The 15,097-nt window shown below is 31.9% G+C and overlaps 1 protein-coding gene across 3 annotated transcripts; it reads right to left on the bottom strand.

The window, feature by feature from the left end:
* Positions 1–238: 238 nt before the first annotated feature.
* On the bottom strand, positions 239–5,760 carry LOC132068216 (zinc finger protein HD1-like). 3 transcript variants are annotated; one of them, XR_009417357.1, is made up of 5 exons: positions 5,618–5,760; positions 3,707–4,486; positions 3,158–3,346; positions 2,145–2,503; positions 239–547 (listed from the first exon to the last, which is right to left on the bottom strand). XR_009417357.1 is itself a non-coding variant. In XM_059461748.1 (5 exons), exons 1-5 carry the CDS (start codon positions 5,494–5,496, stop codon positions 440–442), a joined length of 1,260 nt encoding a protein of 419 aa, XP_059317731.1. In that variant the 5' UTR covers positions 5,497–5,569; the 3' UTR covers positions 239–439. The 3 variants fall into 3 exon arrangements, 1 of the variants encoding a protein (XP_059317731.1); XR_009417356.1 differs by lacking the exon at positions 5,618–5,760 and adding an exon at positions 5,449–5,569; XM_059461748.1 differs by lacking the exon at positions 5,618–5,760 and adding an exon at positions 5,449–5,569 and having other exon boundaries at positions 2,369–2,503.
* Positions 5,761–15,097: the final 9,337 nt, after the last annotated feature.

Here is a 15,097-nt window from a genome sequence, read left to right on the forward strand (position 1 = left end):
GGCTACACTTCAGACCACAAATGTCTGTAGTTTGCCAAACTTGAGATATAGGTCTTTTGCAACCTTGAATTCCTGCATATATATGAAGTAGTTTCAAAGTAGGTATATCTGGGGAGGGGGAAATTTAACTTCGAGTACAACTTAAATGGCGGTCCCCAAATCAATTATTTGCTCAATTTCCGAATTAACTCTTTCCCTTTCTGGCCCCAAATTTGCTCAACTTGGGTAGCTCTTGGCATACAAAACACAAAAGTATAACTTACAATAGCACAACATTTACAAAATTTACATGCCCTGACTACGGGACATTGAGTAAGTTATTACAAGTTATTCTTTGTTTTCTTTATTAGTTCATGGCTATTTAATACATCCTATTGGAAATTAAGTTCTGCAAAATTGTATAATTGCAAGAACAAAGCAAAATAAAGTTGAGAGCTGATCAAATCCAAGATTGCTTGATGCAATAGTTGATTTTGAAGGTATTCACACCAATAATATGTGGAAATATACACAACGACTCCACATCTTCTTCTTTCATCGTCATATACTGTCACACAATATATTTTAAGAGTTTAATTACACTGATATTATAAAGGAATTCTTACACTCTAAAACCACCTAAAAATAACTATAAGTAACTGTTCATAATAATGACATGAGTAATCTAGTAATAAGACAGATTACATGCTACAGCAAGTTAGAAAACACAAATTCCTTAGGCCATTAGTGCACATTTGGACGTATTAGGTAGGGGTGGCAAAAACAACCCGTGAAACATGATCCATCCAACCAACCCAAATTTGAGCAAGCTAATGACTCCCTCTATTTATTAACTCAACCCATTTTGATCCGCTCAATTCAATATATCTAAATATTGGGTGATTTTAGCTAAATATGTAGCCCCAATTGACTCAGGAGAAACTTTTTGAAAAGTTTTTATTGTTTGACGTATTTTATATAGTTATAATAAAGCAAAAAATTTATTAGGTAATTAAAAAAATTATAGCTAGGTGTGTTCACGGGCTGATGTAGCCTTTTGGTTACGTGTTCATCTGAACCCATAACTTTTGACACGGAGTATCAATATATATATGTAAAAACCAACTAATATATCAAGAATATTAAATATCAACCCATAATTTTAGCTAGGGGTTTTCACAGTTTGATGAAAAATCAATCCAAACAGAAAATCAAACCAAATCGATTTTATAAGCCGATACTTCTTTGGGTTTGGTTTTGTTTTATATTTTAAAAAATTAACAATATTGGTTTGGTTTATTTTCTTTAAAAAAAAAAAAAAAAAAAAAAAACAACCGACAACCAACCAAACCGATAAATTATATACGTAATTTAATAATATACAATATTAAATTTTATAAATAATTTTAAATATTTTGTATAGTTTTTCATCAAAATTTTAGTTTTATCCTTAATAAATTAATGTGCTTTAGGCCTGAAGTTCATTTCTTAAAAGAAAGATATGAATCCAAACCAATTTATGTGAAGAAACAGCTATGAGATTTTTACCTTAACTTTTTTGTATTTCTTATAAACTTTATTCATCTTATTAAAGCTTATGGATCTCAAGACATTTCTCCATAATCCAAGAAAATTGTAGCCACCACAATGAAAAAGTAATAAAGGATTTAAGTTGTCAGAGAATGAAAATTCTTCTAATTATAGGACAAAAATAAAAAGAAAGAGAGAAATACAATTAATTTTCTTGAAAATGGAAAATCGAGCGAACTAAACTGATAGATGTACATTATCTTGGTTCGTTTGGTTTTGATAATTGCAAAACTGAGTAAATTGTGTTGTTTTCTTTTGGATTTTAACTAAAAACCGATCCATGAACCCCCCCTAAGTTTAGCAGTACAATGAGTTTAATGCTAAGAATCTTAAAAGTTGAACTCGTTAAATTAAATTCCGGACTCACCTATGATCACAACAAAACTAACTATTAACCCAGTCATTTTTTTAACTCAATTCATTTGACCAGTCTAATTTCTCCCAACACGCCTATTTAACACCCTTACTAGCGATTTGTTTCAGCCTGTTATATGGTAATTTGCCTTATTTACTAACATGTTACCTTATATACACTAACGGTATAAAAAAACATGGGATGGGTTGTAGACGAGTACCTTGTTATATGTAGAGGAGAAACTACTGGAGCACATTGGAGAGCTTTATAAAACTCTAGCTAGTGCATTTGACCATCTGTGCAATAGAGAGGGGTGCACGTATCATAGGGACTAGTCGATACATGACAATTGGAGGTGAAAATTCGACCATTATTGTCATGATAAGTTGAAGAAGCAACCATATTTGGATCATGATGATGATACATAATACTATTGATCCTTACATCTTCAGTACTAACTGTGTCCTCTTCAATAGTTCCACAAGAATTTGCTTTACTTGCCTCACCAAATTCATCATTTCTTGCAAATCTTCCCCTCACTCTTGGCCTACTATCTGCTAGTGTTTTTCTGCATGCATACTGCATAAAGGCCTCCAAAATCAAACTCAGCAAAAAAAAAAAAAAAAAATGAAAAAAAAATGCAGGATATCAAATATAATAAAATGGTAGGGTTAATTTCGCGTATAATCACTGAATTTTACTCACTAATGTAAAGACATAAAACTTTTCCTTTTGTCGCATAAAAGTAATTGGACTATCCGTATGTTACAAAAAAAAAAAAATTAAAACATGTACACGTAAAAGGGTCTCGGCGCCAGAAATTTAACCTTTTGATCATTTGTATTTTCTGAGCAAGTCAGTTACTTAAATTGATAAAAGATAATTTGTGACTTTACTGTTATAGTTGGTAAAACTTTGTTTGTGTTACTATGACAAGAAAATAGTATGACATTTAGTTACTTCACTCTTATGGTGGGTATAGTTCAATAACCATACGTGTAATTAATGGTAAGATGGTTTTTCATTAGTCTTTCTGGTCCGGAGATTTCTAGAGGGAGGTTGAGGGGAAATAAAAGTTGAAAGAGTTTTTAAGTTATATACACCTTCAAATATAAGATTTTTTAACATCAATTATAGTAGGTAACCTGTCTTATTTTGTTGATGGCAAATCTCATACTTTAAGAAGTCTTACATGTAAGCATCCTTCGAATAATTTGGTAATATAAAAAATACCTTGATTTTTTTGCTGAAATTCCTCTCATTTCTTTTCTTCATGTATCTATGAATCTTCTCCCTCCTTTCCTCAGGTGAACACCTGCCGGTTTTATTATAACTAGGATCTTCAAAGCTTGTTATCTCTGTCGCCAAAGTGTTAGAACAACCAGCACCACTAACCAAATGCTGACTCTCACTGCTGAGTGCCTTCAATAAAAAAAGAAAATTATATTTAACGAAAGATCAAGAAGAATCAAGTTTCACACCAGTGGTAGAACTAAAATTTTCACCGAGAAATTCAAAATATAAAAAAATATGCATACGAAGAAACCAAAAGAATTCGACATATAGTGTGTATATATATATATATATATATATATATATATATGAAAAAAAATTGATCTATTTACATAATACTAATTTTCCGGCAAAGGGGTAACTTCGAAGGGCGCAAGGGGTGCATCTGAAGCCCCTTGCAAGAAAAATTACCACTTTATATTTTAAATCCTTTGCTGAAAAATCTTGGCTCAGCCACCATCTATCATGCACATGAAAGGAAATCAGTACCTGAAGCTCACTATTGTAGATCCTTGGCAATGCATCAGGGCAAAAAAGTCTACTATTCTCTCCTTGAAAATCCAATTCTTGATTTGGCAATTGAGATCCAAAGAACAAGGCACTATTAGCAGCTGCAGCAAATACTGATGAAGTTTCAGAATTGATTGTACTGTTGAGATTCCCTTGGAGGTAATTTACCATGTTAGGATCAAGAAGTGCACAAGAAGGAGAAGAAGAAGAAGCGAGGCGCATGTAAGGAGGAATGGAGGACAACGATTCGTCTTCGTATGCATGACCTAATGGAGGCCCCATAAGGGAATGATACTGATGAGACAGGGGACCATTTATAATATCTGTAACAGGGCCATGATGATTGTTAAGAGGATTTACGTCGAATTGTCCCTCTTGTTGTTGAAGGAAATGATACGAGACTGTAAAATTTGCGGATGGTATGAAGTCTATTGATGCAGAAATGTCATTCTCAATTTCCTCTTGAGTATCAAATATCATCGATAGACTATTGTTGTTGTCCTTATTATTGTTGTTGTTGTTGTTATCGTTGTTGGGGCTAACATTGGTCGTGCTGGTGGCTGCTTTTGTGATAATATCATCATTCTTTTCACTAGTGCTTTGGAATTTGTTTAGATCAAAATTGGTATCATAAGAGGATTGTTCATCATAGCAACAACCATTTGAGCTAGAAGCTACTTCTGAATTCTGTATTTCTGAAAAAAGTTCAGATTCACAGAACTTCAGAATTTGATCATTGAGTGGGCTTGACATTTCTTCCTGCAAAAACAAAAAATCATAATCAAATTTCTTTAGCAGAAAAAAGACTTATTAGTTGCATCTTTTCTACTACGACCTTTTTCATAGAATAGAATCATGTTGTTACGTATATTAGCTAAAAACTACCTTTTTCATGCAACTGCCGAGACTAGAGAGATGCCTAACATTTTACTAGGTACACTTAAAACTCTTGTGGCATCTGAATTGTACAAAAAGGGCATGAATTCTGAGGATCATGTAAGTGAAAGCAATAGTGCAAAACATGAGAGAATCCAAAGTTGGACAAGCAATGGGAACTTTTGTAGCTTTAAAAGCCTATTATGATAAGCATGTGACTTGTCTATGCAATTTTTGAGTTCCTTTCATCAAAATCCCGTTTACAGAACCTTAGAAACCGAATCATATTTCATAGTTAGAGAACTTGAGCAATAAGCTGAAAAGCTAAATATTCCATTTTAATTCAAAGCTGAAAAACAATAAGAACTCTTGATTTTAATGCAACGTAAGAAAATGACAGGAATAGTTGGTCAGGCACCATTTGAGATAGCAAAAATTTTAAAAAGAAAACAGAAAAAAATGATGAAATCTTATTGGTCATAAAACCTTCTCAGTACTAGTAATACTTTTACTGAAAATAAATGAATGGAAAAAATCTTGCAAATGGCTGGTAGAAAAAATCACACAATGAATGAAATGAAGGCAACAACATAAACATAAATTGTTAGTAGTAAAAAAGAGTTAAATTTGCCAATGAATACAATTAAGACAGCAAAAAAGTTGTTAAGATCTAATTTAAGATCTTGACAGAAAATTAAAGAGAAAAAGTCAGATAAGAGAACAGAGAAAAAAATATTCAATTCTCAAAACCCCATTTCTATAAGACTTGAATCTTGTCTGTATATCTGTAAAAGAAAACCTATAAGAAATCAACATAGCTTGTTTTTTGAAAAAAAGTAGTATACATTGAAAAGCTGGTGTTCTTGAGGATGAAACATCATGTCCTGCAACATTGTTCTTTCTTGATTAATTTTTTTAAAACTTGAAAATTTATACCATGCATAATATCAATGGAGCAAATTAAAAAAAGAATGATTAAACAGAGAAACCTGAAATTACCACTCTTTCTGTTACCTTAGTGATACTCATGTTTGTAACCAATGGAAGAGAGAAATCCATGCAAGAAAAGTAGGATTATTTTTTGGGCTGGAAAACAGAGAAAAGATATTGGATTATTATGAAAATTAAGAAGATGGTATATGAAACATTTGGGATTATAATAACCTGTGTTGGTCTAAATGGAAATACAAAGGTACGTTTGTTATATAGGTTCATGGATTGACCGTACATTTGAGTCAAACCGAGGTTGTCGGTGGGCCAGCCAACTTGTGAGATATTTCATTGGTTTTTGACACGTGAAAGGATGTCTTATCTGGCATTTTGATTTTTTTTTTCCTTTTAATGTTAAATGGTATAATCATAAAAGTACCCAATTTGATGAAGTTGTATTTTCCATACTTTTTCAAAAAAAAAAAAAAAAATATATATATATATATATATATACACACATATCAATGCCCTTACGAGGTAGTGATGAGGTAGATTAACTATGTCGGTATGAAAGTCATTTAGATAAATTGATATCATACTATATTCAGTACTTTTTTTTTCTTTATGTATTTCTGCAAATGAACGTCTGTCCTATCCTTGATGAATAGAGTTACCTGGTACTTGTTGTTGGTGGGAGGTGGCAGGTTGGGGTGTTCGATTTGGGTCGATTTTTAGTCAAAACCAAAACCAAACTAATTTAGTCGATTTTTTCATTATTAAAACCAAACCAAACATAATATATAACCATCAGTTTAGTTATTGTCAGTTTTGGTTCGGTTTTTAAGAAACCTAATGATATTTCTCTTTTTTTTTCTATGATTAGGAAAGACTTTTCCGTCATTTTTCAACTTAATTAGTTATTACCCTTTTACTGTGGGAGCTATAATTTTCTTTGATTACGAAGAAAATGTCTTAAGATCTATAAGCTAAAAATCAAGTGAATAAAGTTTATAAGAAATACAACTTTTTTTAGGTAAATCTCATAGTTTTTTTTTTTTTTTTTTTTTAATAAATGAGTTTGGATTCATGAATTTCTTTTAAGAAATGAGCTTAAGATGTAAAGTTCATTAGCCTAATAGAGATAAAGAAAATTTTGATTAAAAAGTAAACAAAGTATCCAAAATTATTTATAAGAATTAATATGAAGCATATATATAATTGTAAAATAGTGTATATTATTATATCGGTTCGGTTTGTTTTTAATAAAACCAAACATTATCAGTTTTGCAAAATTTGAAACCAAACCCAAACAACTATCGGTTTATTTAATTGGTTTGATTTGGTTTGCAGTTCAAATCTGTTTTTAACTAAACCGTGAACACCCCTAGTGACAAGTATCTCGTGGAATTAGTCGAGGTAGGGGTGTTCATGGTCCGGTTTGACTCGGTTTTGGTTAAAACCAAATTAAACCAATTAAGTCGATTTTTTCTAATATTCAAACCAAACCAAACCATTATAGTATAAATTCTATCGGTTTCGGTTTTGTCGGTTTGGTTCGGTTTTTGCGAGTTTTTTCGGATTTTAAGAATGTATTAATACAAAAAACCTTTGATTCAAATGATAACTAAATACGGCTTTGACCGTGATCTATTCAAATCTAAGAATCTTCTTAATCAATTCATTAACTTTATTTAGGTATAGGCCTGTGGCTATGGGTGTAGGCATTATAGAAACATAACATCTACCTTTCATGATTCTAGTTACCTTCCTACATATAGCCTTTTGATATTATGCAGCCCTTCGGAATTTTTGTTATCTAGACTCATCGTGTTTATGAAGCATTGAGAAGAAAGCACAGAAGTTAAAACGGAAAATGATAAACAGAAAGACAAAGTCATCTACCCAGACTTTTTAAATTCTAATTGCCATTTGCTTCCCTTTAATTTGTTACGGATAAAATGCTAGCTTATTAGTAGTAATTTAGCAAATTTCTTTTTATTTTACCTTAAACTTAAATGGGCTACAATTTTCTTTCTAATTATTTGAATTTGTATTGGACTTGGAATGAGCCAAATTTTGAAGAATATATATATATTTTTTAAATATGTATGTATCTATCAGTTTGGTTCGGGTTTTTTTGGTTTAACACCAAACCAAACCACATGTTATTGGTTTTTTAAAATTTAAAACCAAATCAAGTCAAACCAAGCTGGTTTTCGATTTATTAAATCGGTTTGACTCGATTTATCGGTTCGGATCGGTTTTTTGGTCTCATTTGAACACCCCTAAGTCGAGGTGCGCGTAAGCTGGCCTGGACACGCGGTTATTAAAAAAATGAAGATCGGCAGTGGAAGGAATTGAGAATAACTATCTTATTTTTAGGTAATATTGAATTCTCATGCTTATTGTTTAGCCTAAAAATGAATTAGGGGGCACAACCATGAATACAGTTAGTGAGATTAGAGCGCAAGAACTCAATGGCTTGCTTGTGTATTTATATGAAACAAAAAAAGAAAGACTCAACTTGCTTAGCAAAATTGTAATGGTGGACAGGAGATTACATAAGAAAAAAGTTTGCAAGGAAAATTATGGGTGTTACATGAGTTGTTTTATAAAAAACTTTAGTTTTTTGGAGATGCGTGCATCATTAATACTAATTATCCATCTGAAAATGATATTTTTTGGGATAGTTTTTTCAGTCAAAGACATCAATAACAATAAGCAAGACTATCCATATTCGAAACAAGCAGCTCTTCGGGGAGAATATTTATTGTAACTTTGAATAAAAAGAACTCACTTTTAAGGGTTTGTTTGATACGAAGGAAAATGTTTTTCTGAAAAATAAGTAATTTTTACTTATTTATTAATGTTTGGTAAGTAAGCATAAAATAGTATTCAAAAGCAATTATACATAATCCTAGAGAAAAGTTTTTCTAAAATTTTTGACTAACAAACATGAGAAATTGAAAGTATTTTCCTCCCTATCAACAGACCCTTGTTCCACAATAATTTTGCTCTGCGTATATATATGTTATAACTATTTCCCATTTTTGCAAAAGAGGGCTTTTAGAATAAATGTTTGTGAAGGTGATATCAATTTCTAGCATGTTAACTATATAGCTTTAGTGAATGCATGCTTCTCGAATATTTCTTCAATTATAGATAGGTGCTCAATTCTGGTACAATGAAAGTGCTATATTACTGTAATGAAAGTGCTATATTACTGTACTAACTCCCAAAAAGTGGCTCTAATAGTAAAAATAATTAAATTGTATCATTAGAAATTCCGTATTTACTAGCTGTTTTTGTTGTAAAGGAAAACGTTTTAGAAATCTTCTCCGTGTTAGAGATCGAAAAAGAAAAAAAAACTTGAAAATCCTTTGCAGTGCGACAACATTTTCTACTATTCTCATGTGTATAATTTATTATGCAAAATTTATCTTATGTGGAATATGAACATAATTCTATCTTTTAGTTGAAGATCACTACTAAAAAAAAGGGCTTTTTCGACCAAAAAATTTCGACCACATTTTTGGTCGAAAAAAAATCGACCACACGCGGTCGAAAAATCAACAATTTAATTTTTATTTTATTTTTCAGTAGAATTTCGACCACACGGGGTCGATTTTTTAAAATAAAAATATAATTTCGACCACGTGTGGTCGAAATTAAATTTTGTATAAATAATAAATGGGAAACATTTAAATTAAAAAAAAAAAATTTAAAAAAAAAAATCAATTTTCGACCACATGTGGTCGAAAATTGGAAAACATTTCTACATCAAATATCTGCCAATTTCGACCAGTGCACTGGCTGGTCTTGTCTTTAATTTTCTAATTTCATTTCATTTCTCTCTCTTTCTCTTACCTCTCTCCCTCTCCTCTCTCTACCAACACACACCACCTCTCTCCCTAGATCTCCTCTCTACCCACACCACCAGCCCAGACCCTCAACCCACCGCCTTCCGACCACCGCCAGTCCACGTCGGCGGCGCAGCCATTCATGTACGTTTTTCGTTTTTCTTTTTTCTTTTTCCAATGTCATGAACACTTACCAATGTATAATAATCTCATGTTATTAGCTACATTACCTTCTATATTTAGTAGATTTGATAACTTTATTTAGTTTATTTAGTGTCCAATATTTGTTTTAGGGTTTATTTTAGGTTTTTTTTTTTGGATTTTGAGTTGAAATTGTATAATAATCTCATGTTATTAGCTACATTACCTTCTATATTTAGTAGATTTGATAACTTTATTTAGTTTATTTAGTGTCCAATATTTATTTTAGTTTTTTAATTTTTAATTTATAAATGTTTTTGTGAGTGATATTTTTTTTCCCCTTTTGGTTCCGACTTCCTACTAACGCTATAAAGTATAAAACCGCTCCTTTTTTTTTAAAAAAAAAAACAGTCATTCTAGAAAAAAGTTTTGCAAGAATTTGGAAACACTTAGTCTTAAACGGAGACATTTTTGGGGCAGCTCTTTTTGCAAGATTTTAAAAAATCTCCACAAACAAACGACAAATTTTACTCTGAAATTGACCATCCAAATTGGATTGGACGGATTTACAGAGGATACTAGTAAGCTAAACAATTACTCCCTCCGTCTCAATATATGTGACACCATTTGACTAGACACCTAATTTAAGAAAGAAAGGAAGACTTTTAAAATTTGTGGCTCAAAATAAACCTTAGATATTTGTGTGTCCCTGAATTTAACCTCTGCAACAAATTTCCCGTAATGAATCCTTCTTGAGAGTGCCTTCAACAAAAAAACATTTTAATTTCAGCTTATAATTATTGCAATTCAAGTCAGCCACTTAAAGTAAAATAGGCTTTAATAAGAAATGATAATTTAAATAATGTGTTGCTCATTGTCTTCTAACATGTGTTGAAGTCACATTTTTAGTATAATCTGCAAGTTGCTGGAAAAAGCAGGGATATTAAAAAGTAAAGAGTTCATAGCTTTATTGGAAACTGCAAGAATCAGAATTTTGTTCTTTATGTTTGCCTTGCTGGATTAATTTTATATGGGGTTAATGTTTGGGTGTTAACAAGGTTGATATTTTATTCCCTTTGGTGTAACAGTAGTTTTTGTTATGGACTCAACAGGACATCTTGGTTTATTACCAAAGTTTGTGGTGAGATGGTGAGTGTCCCTCCACCTTAATTATAGGGTTTGAATGTGGTTTTAATTTGGACTAGAAGTACTTTTAATTTTAAGATGTTTAAGTGTTTGAACGTAGTTTATGATGTTTAAGTGTTTGAATGGACAATGTTTAAGTGTTCAATTGTTTGAACATTGTTTATGGTTGTTGTGTTGAATTGTTGATGAATTGGATGACTCTTTTGGTTGATGAATTTGGTTATTTGAAAATTGGCAGGTGGGATGTCAAAAACAGGCAAATGCTGAAAAAAATATTCCAGATTTTCGACCACATGTGGTCGAAAATCTGGAATATTTTTCAATTTCGACCACAAGTGGTCGAAATTGTGCAAAATTTTTTTTATATATTTAAATATAAATAATGTTTTCGACCACACGTGGTCGAAAAAGTTAAATATAATTTAATATAAAAATAATTTTTTCGACCACATGTGGTCGAAAACAATTTTTCCCTTAATTTCGGTAGAATGTGATTTCGACCAAGCTGTTATCGACCTACGCGTGTGGTCGAAAAATTGGTCGAAATATAGGCTTTTTCGACCTCGTGTGGTCGAAATTTTTGGTCGAAAATCCCTGTTTTTTTAGTAGTGGATTAGATTAACTGTTGGCTACTTGGTTAGTGTAAGAAATTAAATATTATCACCTCATGCAAATTTTCACTCCGTCGTACAATTGTAGTACTTTATTTAAATTTAGATATAGAGTTTAAGAGGGCAAAAAATAATTTTTTGTGAGTTCTGATCTTAAATGGGTCATTTGATAATCAACTAAATCTTCAATTTGTTATTTGTAAAGAAGAAATTGAAGCAAAATAGCCATTAGACAATGACTTGGGTTTACTTGAGACATCAATATAGTATTTAGCTCAACAGAAATAAAATTATTTTCCCTAGGATCCTATTAAATATAATAGAGAACGATAACTAGAAAGATTGTTAAAATCGCCCTCTTCTAAAAGGATCATCTACAAAGTCATTCGTGTAATCTGTATTGAGGCCAAAAGCTGACATAAATGTTATGGGTAGAATTCTTTCGAATTTTGTTCACATCTTAAATCTATAAATTGACTCATCCCCTTAAAAAAGCCTAATGGAACCTTCCATATTCCATTTTGAATGAAAGACCTTTCAAATAATGAATCTTATACTATGATCCTGAGCCTTCCAAGCTAACAATGCTAGTTCGATCCCACTACATGCTCTATTTTTCAAGTTTTAAAAGCATACAATTAAAGATATACGAGAAGTTTAAAGTTAAATTATTTTTAGATATATAAATGTGTTGTTCTTTTTAAATTGACCAATAAAGACATAGTGTCACATGAAAGAACAAAGAGAGTATTAATTATATGCTTCATTGTTCAATTTACATGTTTAAGTTGAGAATATATACTAATGAATTATCATTTAATAATAATAATGTACGTACAATATATATTATGTATTTATTAGATCGAACAGAAACATGGAATTGGAATAATATTTTACCTTGAAACATTGTCAGCGGAAACAAAAACATCAAAGCATAAGACATAAACCTTATCCTTCAGACTAGCATATAAGTATCTTATTCTTTGATATTATCGGTCCCTATAAATAAGAGTATCAAATTACTTATCACCTTAAAGTTCCTGCACTTTTTTTTGCACAGATTGTCCGTCAAAGGCGCTGGTATTTAATTTTTGTCCTTCAAACTGCTGGTCTTTCATTTTTGCCCTTCGCTTAAAAAAAGGCCGAAAATATCGCGAGATTCTAGGTTCGAACCCTGCTTAGTAAAACAAAAAAAAAAAAACCGCAAGGCAGGTTTTCTTAGCAAAGTAGGCCTATTCGGGCAAAAGTTTGCCCCTTAAGGCCTAACTTTTGCTCAAATAGGCCTACTTTGCTACGAAACTCTGCCTTATGAATTTTTTTTTTTTTTTTTTTTTACTAAGCCGAGGTTTGAATCAAGAACCTCGGGTATTTTAGGCAAAGGACAAAAATTAAAGCCTAGCAATTTGAGGGGCAAAAGTTAAAGACCACCCCCAAATAAGGACAACCCTGCAAATTGCCCAAGTTCCTGAAGTTCGGAAATTATACGTTTTTCTTCAAAAACCTATGTGGATTACGCTTCATATGGTCTTTAATTTTTGTCCCTCAATTCGTTGGTCTTTAATTTTTGCCCCTGCTTCTCATTTAATGAAAATTTGTGGGCTAAAGTACCCTTTTCGCACCAGAGATTCTAGGTTTGATCCCCAGCAGAGTCGAAAATAATAATAATTTCGCAAGACATAAGTTTCTATGAACCTATGCCCGTTTGGGCAAAGTAATATAGAACCTATGCCTTGTCCGACAAAAGTTTGTGGAAATGAAGTTCTGCCTTAATTTCGCCATAGGTTCTATGTAATTTCATAGAAACCTGTGTCGTGTCCAACATAGTTTCTATGTAACCACATAGGGAATAGGCTTAGTTTCATATGAACTTATACCTTATTTTTTATTTTTTGACTAAGCGAGGGTTCGAATCCAAAACCTCGGAGCATTTTCGACCACCTTTTTAAGATAACGGCAAAAATTAAAGACCAATAATTTAAGGAGCAAAATTTAAAGACCAACGCTTTTGAAGGGCAATCGTGCAAATTGCCCGTTTTTCTTTCCATAGCCCATAGGCAAAGGTGGGTTGAAACCTTTGTTTATTGGATTCAACTTAATTTGGTATTTTTGAATTATTAAATATTAAAATCTTGTTCCATTATATCATAAGTATAATCAATTCAGAGCTGAATTTTTTTAATGTTAGTCTTATTAAGTTTAAATTATGAACCAACCTTTATCTATAGGTAGTGTAAACAGTTTCTAGTATTTAAATTGTTTTTGATAACTGCCTCACCTAATTTTATGATTACTTGCTTCCGACCAACACAAATATAGGATAAATGAATAATCTAAAAATAGCGTAACATAAAAATTTATAAAGTGGAAAGGGAGAAATCTAGAAAAAAAGGAACAATATTTCGTGATTCCAAAAATCTAGGCCACACTTTGGACTAAAATACCCAGTCCTAACTGGGTTACTTTGCATAAAAAATCACCTTTATGTAGTCCAACATGGGAGGCAAACACACCCCACCACCCCTATTCCCCCAAACCCCCAATCCCCCCCCCCCCCAAAAAAAAAAAAAAGCCCAATCCGTGACAACAAGAAAGAATAATATAGGAAGTTATAAGAATTCCAAGAAAACCTTGTACTAAGGCACCAACAGAGGTTATTCTAGTCTTTTTTCGAACCAAGATGGCAGGGCAAATTTAGAATTTGAACATTAAGGATTCGAACAAGAAATTTTACCATAACCCATTTAATTTGCCAAATTCGAAATCTATTATTTGTATTTGGTAAATTAATTAACACATATACATGGTCCAAGTAAAAAATATTAATTTTTAATGAACTCATAAGTTATACATTAGATCCACCCTGCAACCAGGTATATATAGTTGTTTACAATTGCATCAAAGGGTGTGATCTTGTGATCAATGAATTGGGTTGAGAATTATGAGGTCCTAGGTTTAAATTCCAGTAGAGTAAAAAATAATCGTAGGTGATTTCTTGACAAAGTTATCTGACACTTATGCTGGTGGAAATATAGTAGCTAGGTATCCCCTGAAATTAGTTGAGGTGCGCACAAGCTGACTCAAACACCGCTGTTATAGAAAAAATATTTGTTTAAAATGGGCAATGTGCATGATTGCCCTTCATTGGGGGTGGTCTTTAATTTTTACCCCTCAAATTGGTGGTCTTTAATTTTTGACCTTCGCTAAAAATTTCTTGGTCAAAAATTTTTAAAAAATTTGCAAGGTAGAGTTTCGCAAGGCAGAGTTTTGCATGGGCAGAATTTTACAAAATTCTGCCTTAAGGCAAAGTTTTGAGTGCCTTGCGAATCGAACCACCTGCCTTGCGAAAATTCCTTCTTTTTTTTACTGAGTTGGGGTTCAAACCTAGAATCTCGGGATATTAGACGAAGGGCAAAAATTAAAGACCACCAATTTGAAGGACAAAAATTAAAGACCACTCCAAATGAAGGGTAGTCCGCGCAAAAAAAAAGGTTTAAAACAGATGGTTCACCCGTTGTCCTCACAATGGGCTACTGACTAAATGGTTTTGCTAATGTGGTAAAATGCACTTCATGTAAATCATAATTCTACCAAAAATAGCAAGCAGGCCTTTCTAAGGACACCTTCCTTTTTTACTAATTATGGAAAGATTCCAGCTCTTCCAATACTAATCCCTAATGAAGTATATATATCTGAGCAATATATAAGTAGGAATCAACACAAAGAAGATTATATTTTTTTTCTTTTAGCATTGAGATATATATATTCCAAGCATTGATGAGATGGTTGTAAATTGTAAGCAAAGTTTT

The sequence above is a fragment of the Lycium ferocissimum genome, chromosome 1 (genome assembly GCF_029784015.1).
Source record: "Lycium ferocissimum isolate CSIRO_LF1 chromosome 1, AGI_CSIRO_Lferr_CH_V1, whole genome shotgun sequence".
Classification (NCBI taxonomy): domain Eukaryota; kingdom Viridiplantae; phylum Streptophyta; class Magnoliopsida; order Solanales; family Solanaceae; genus Lycium; species Lycium ferocissimum.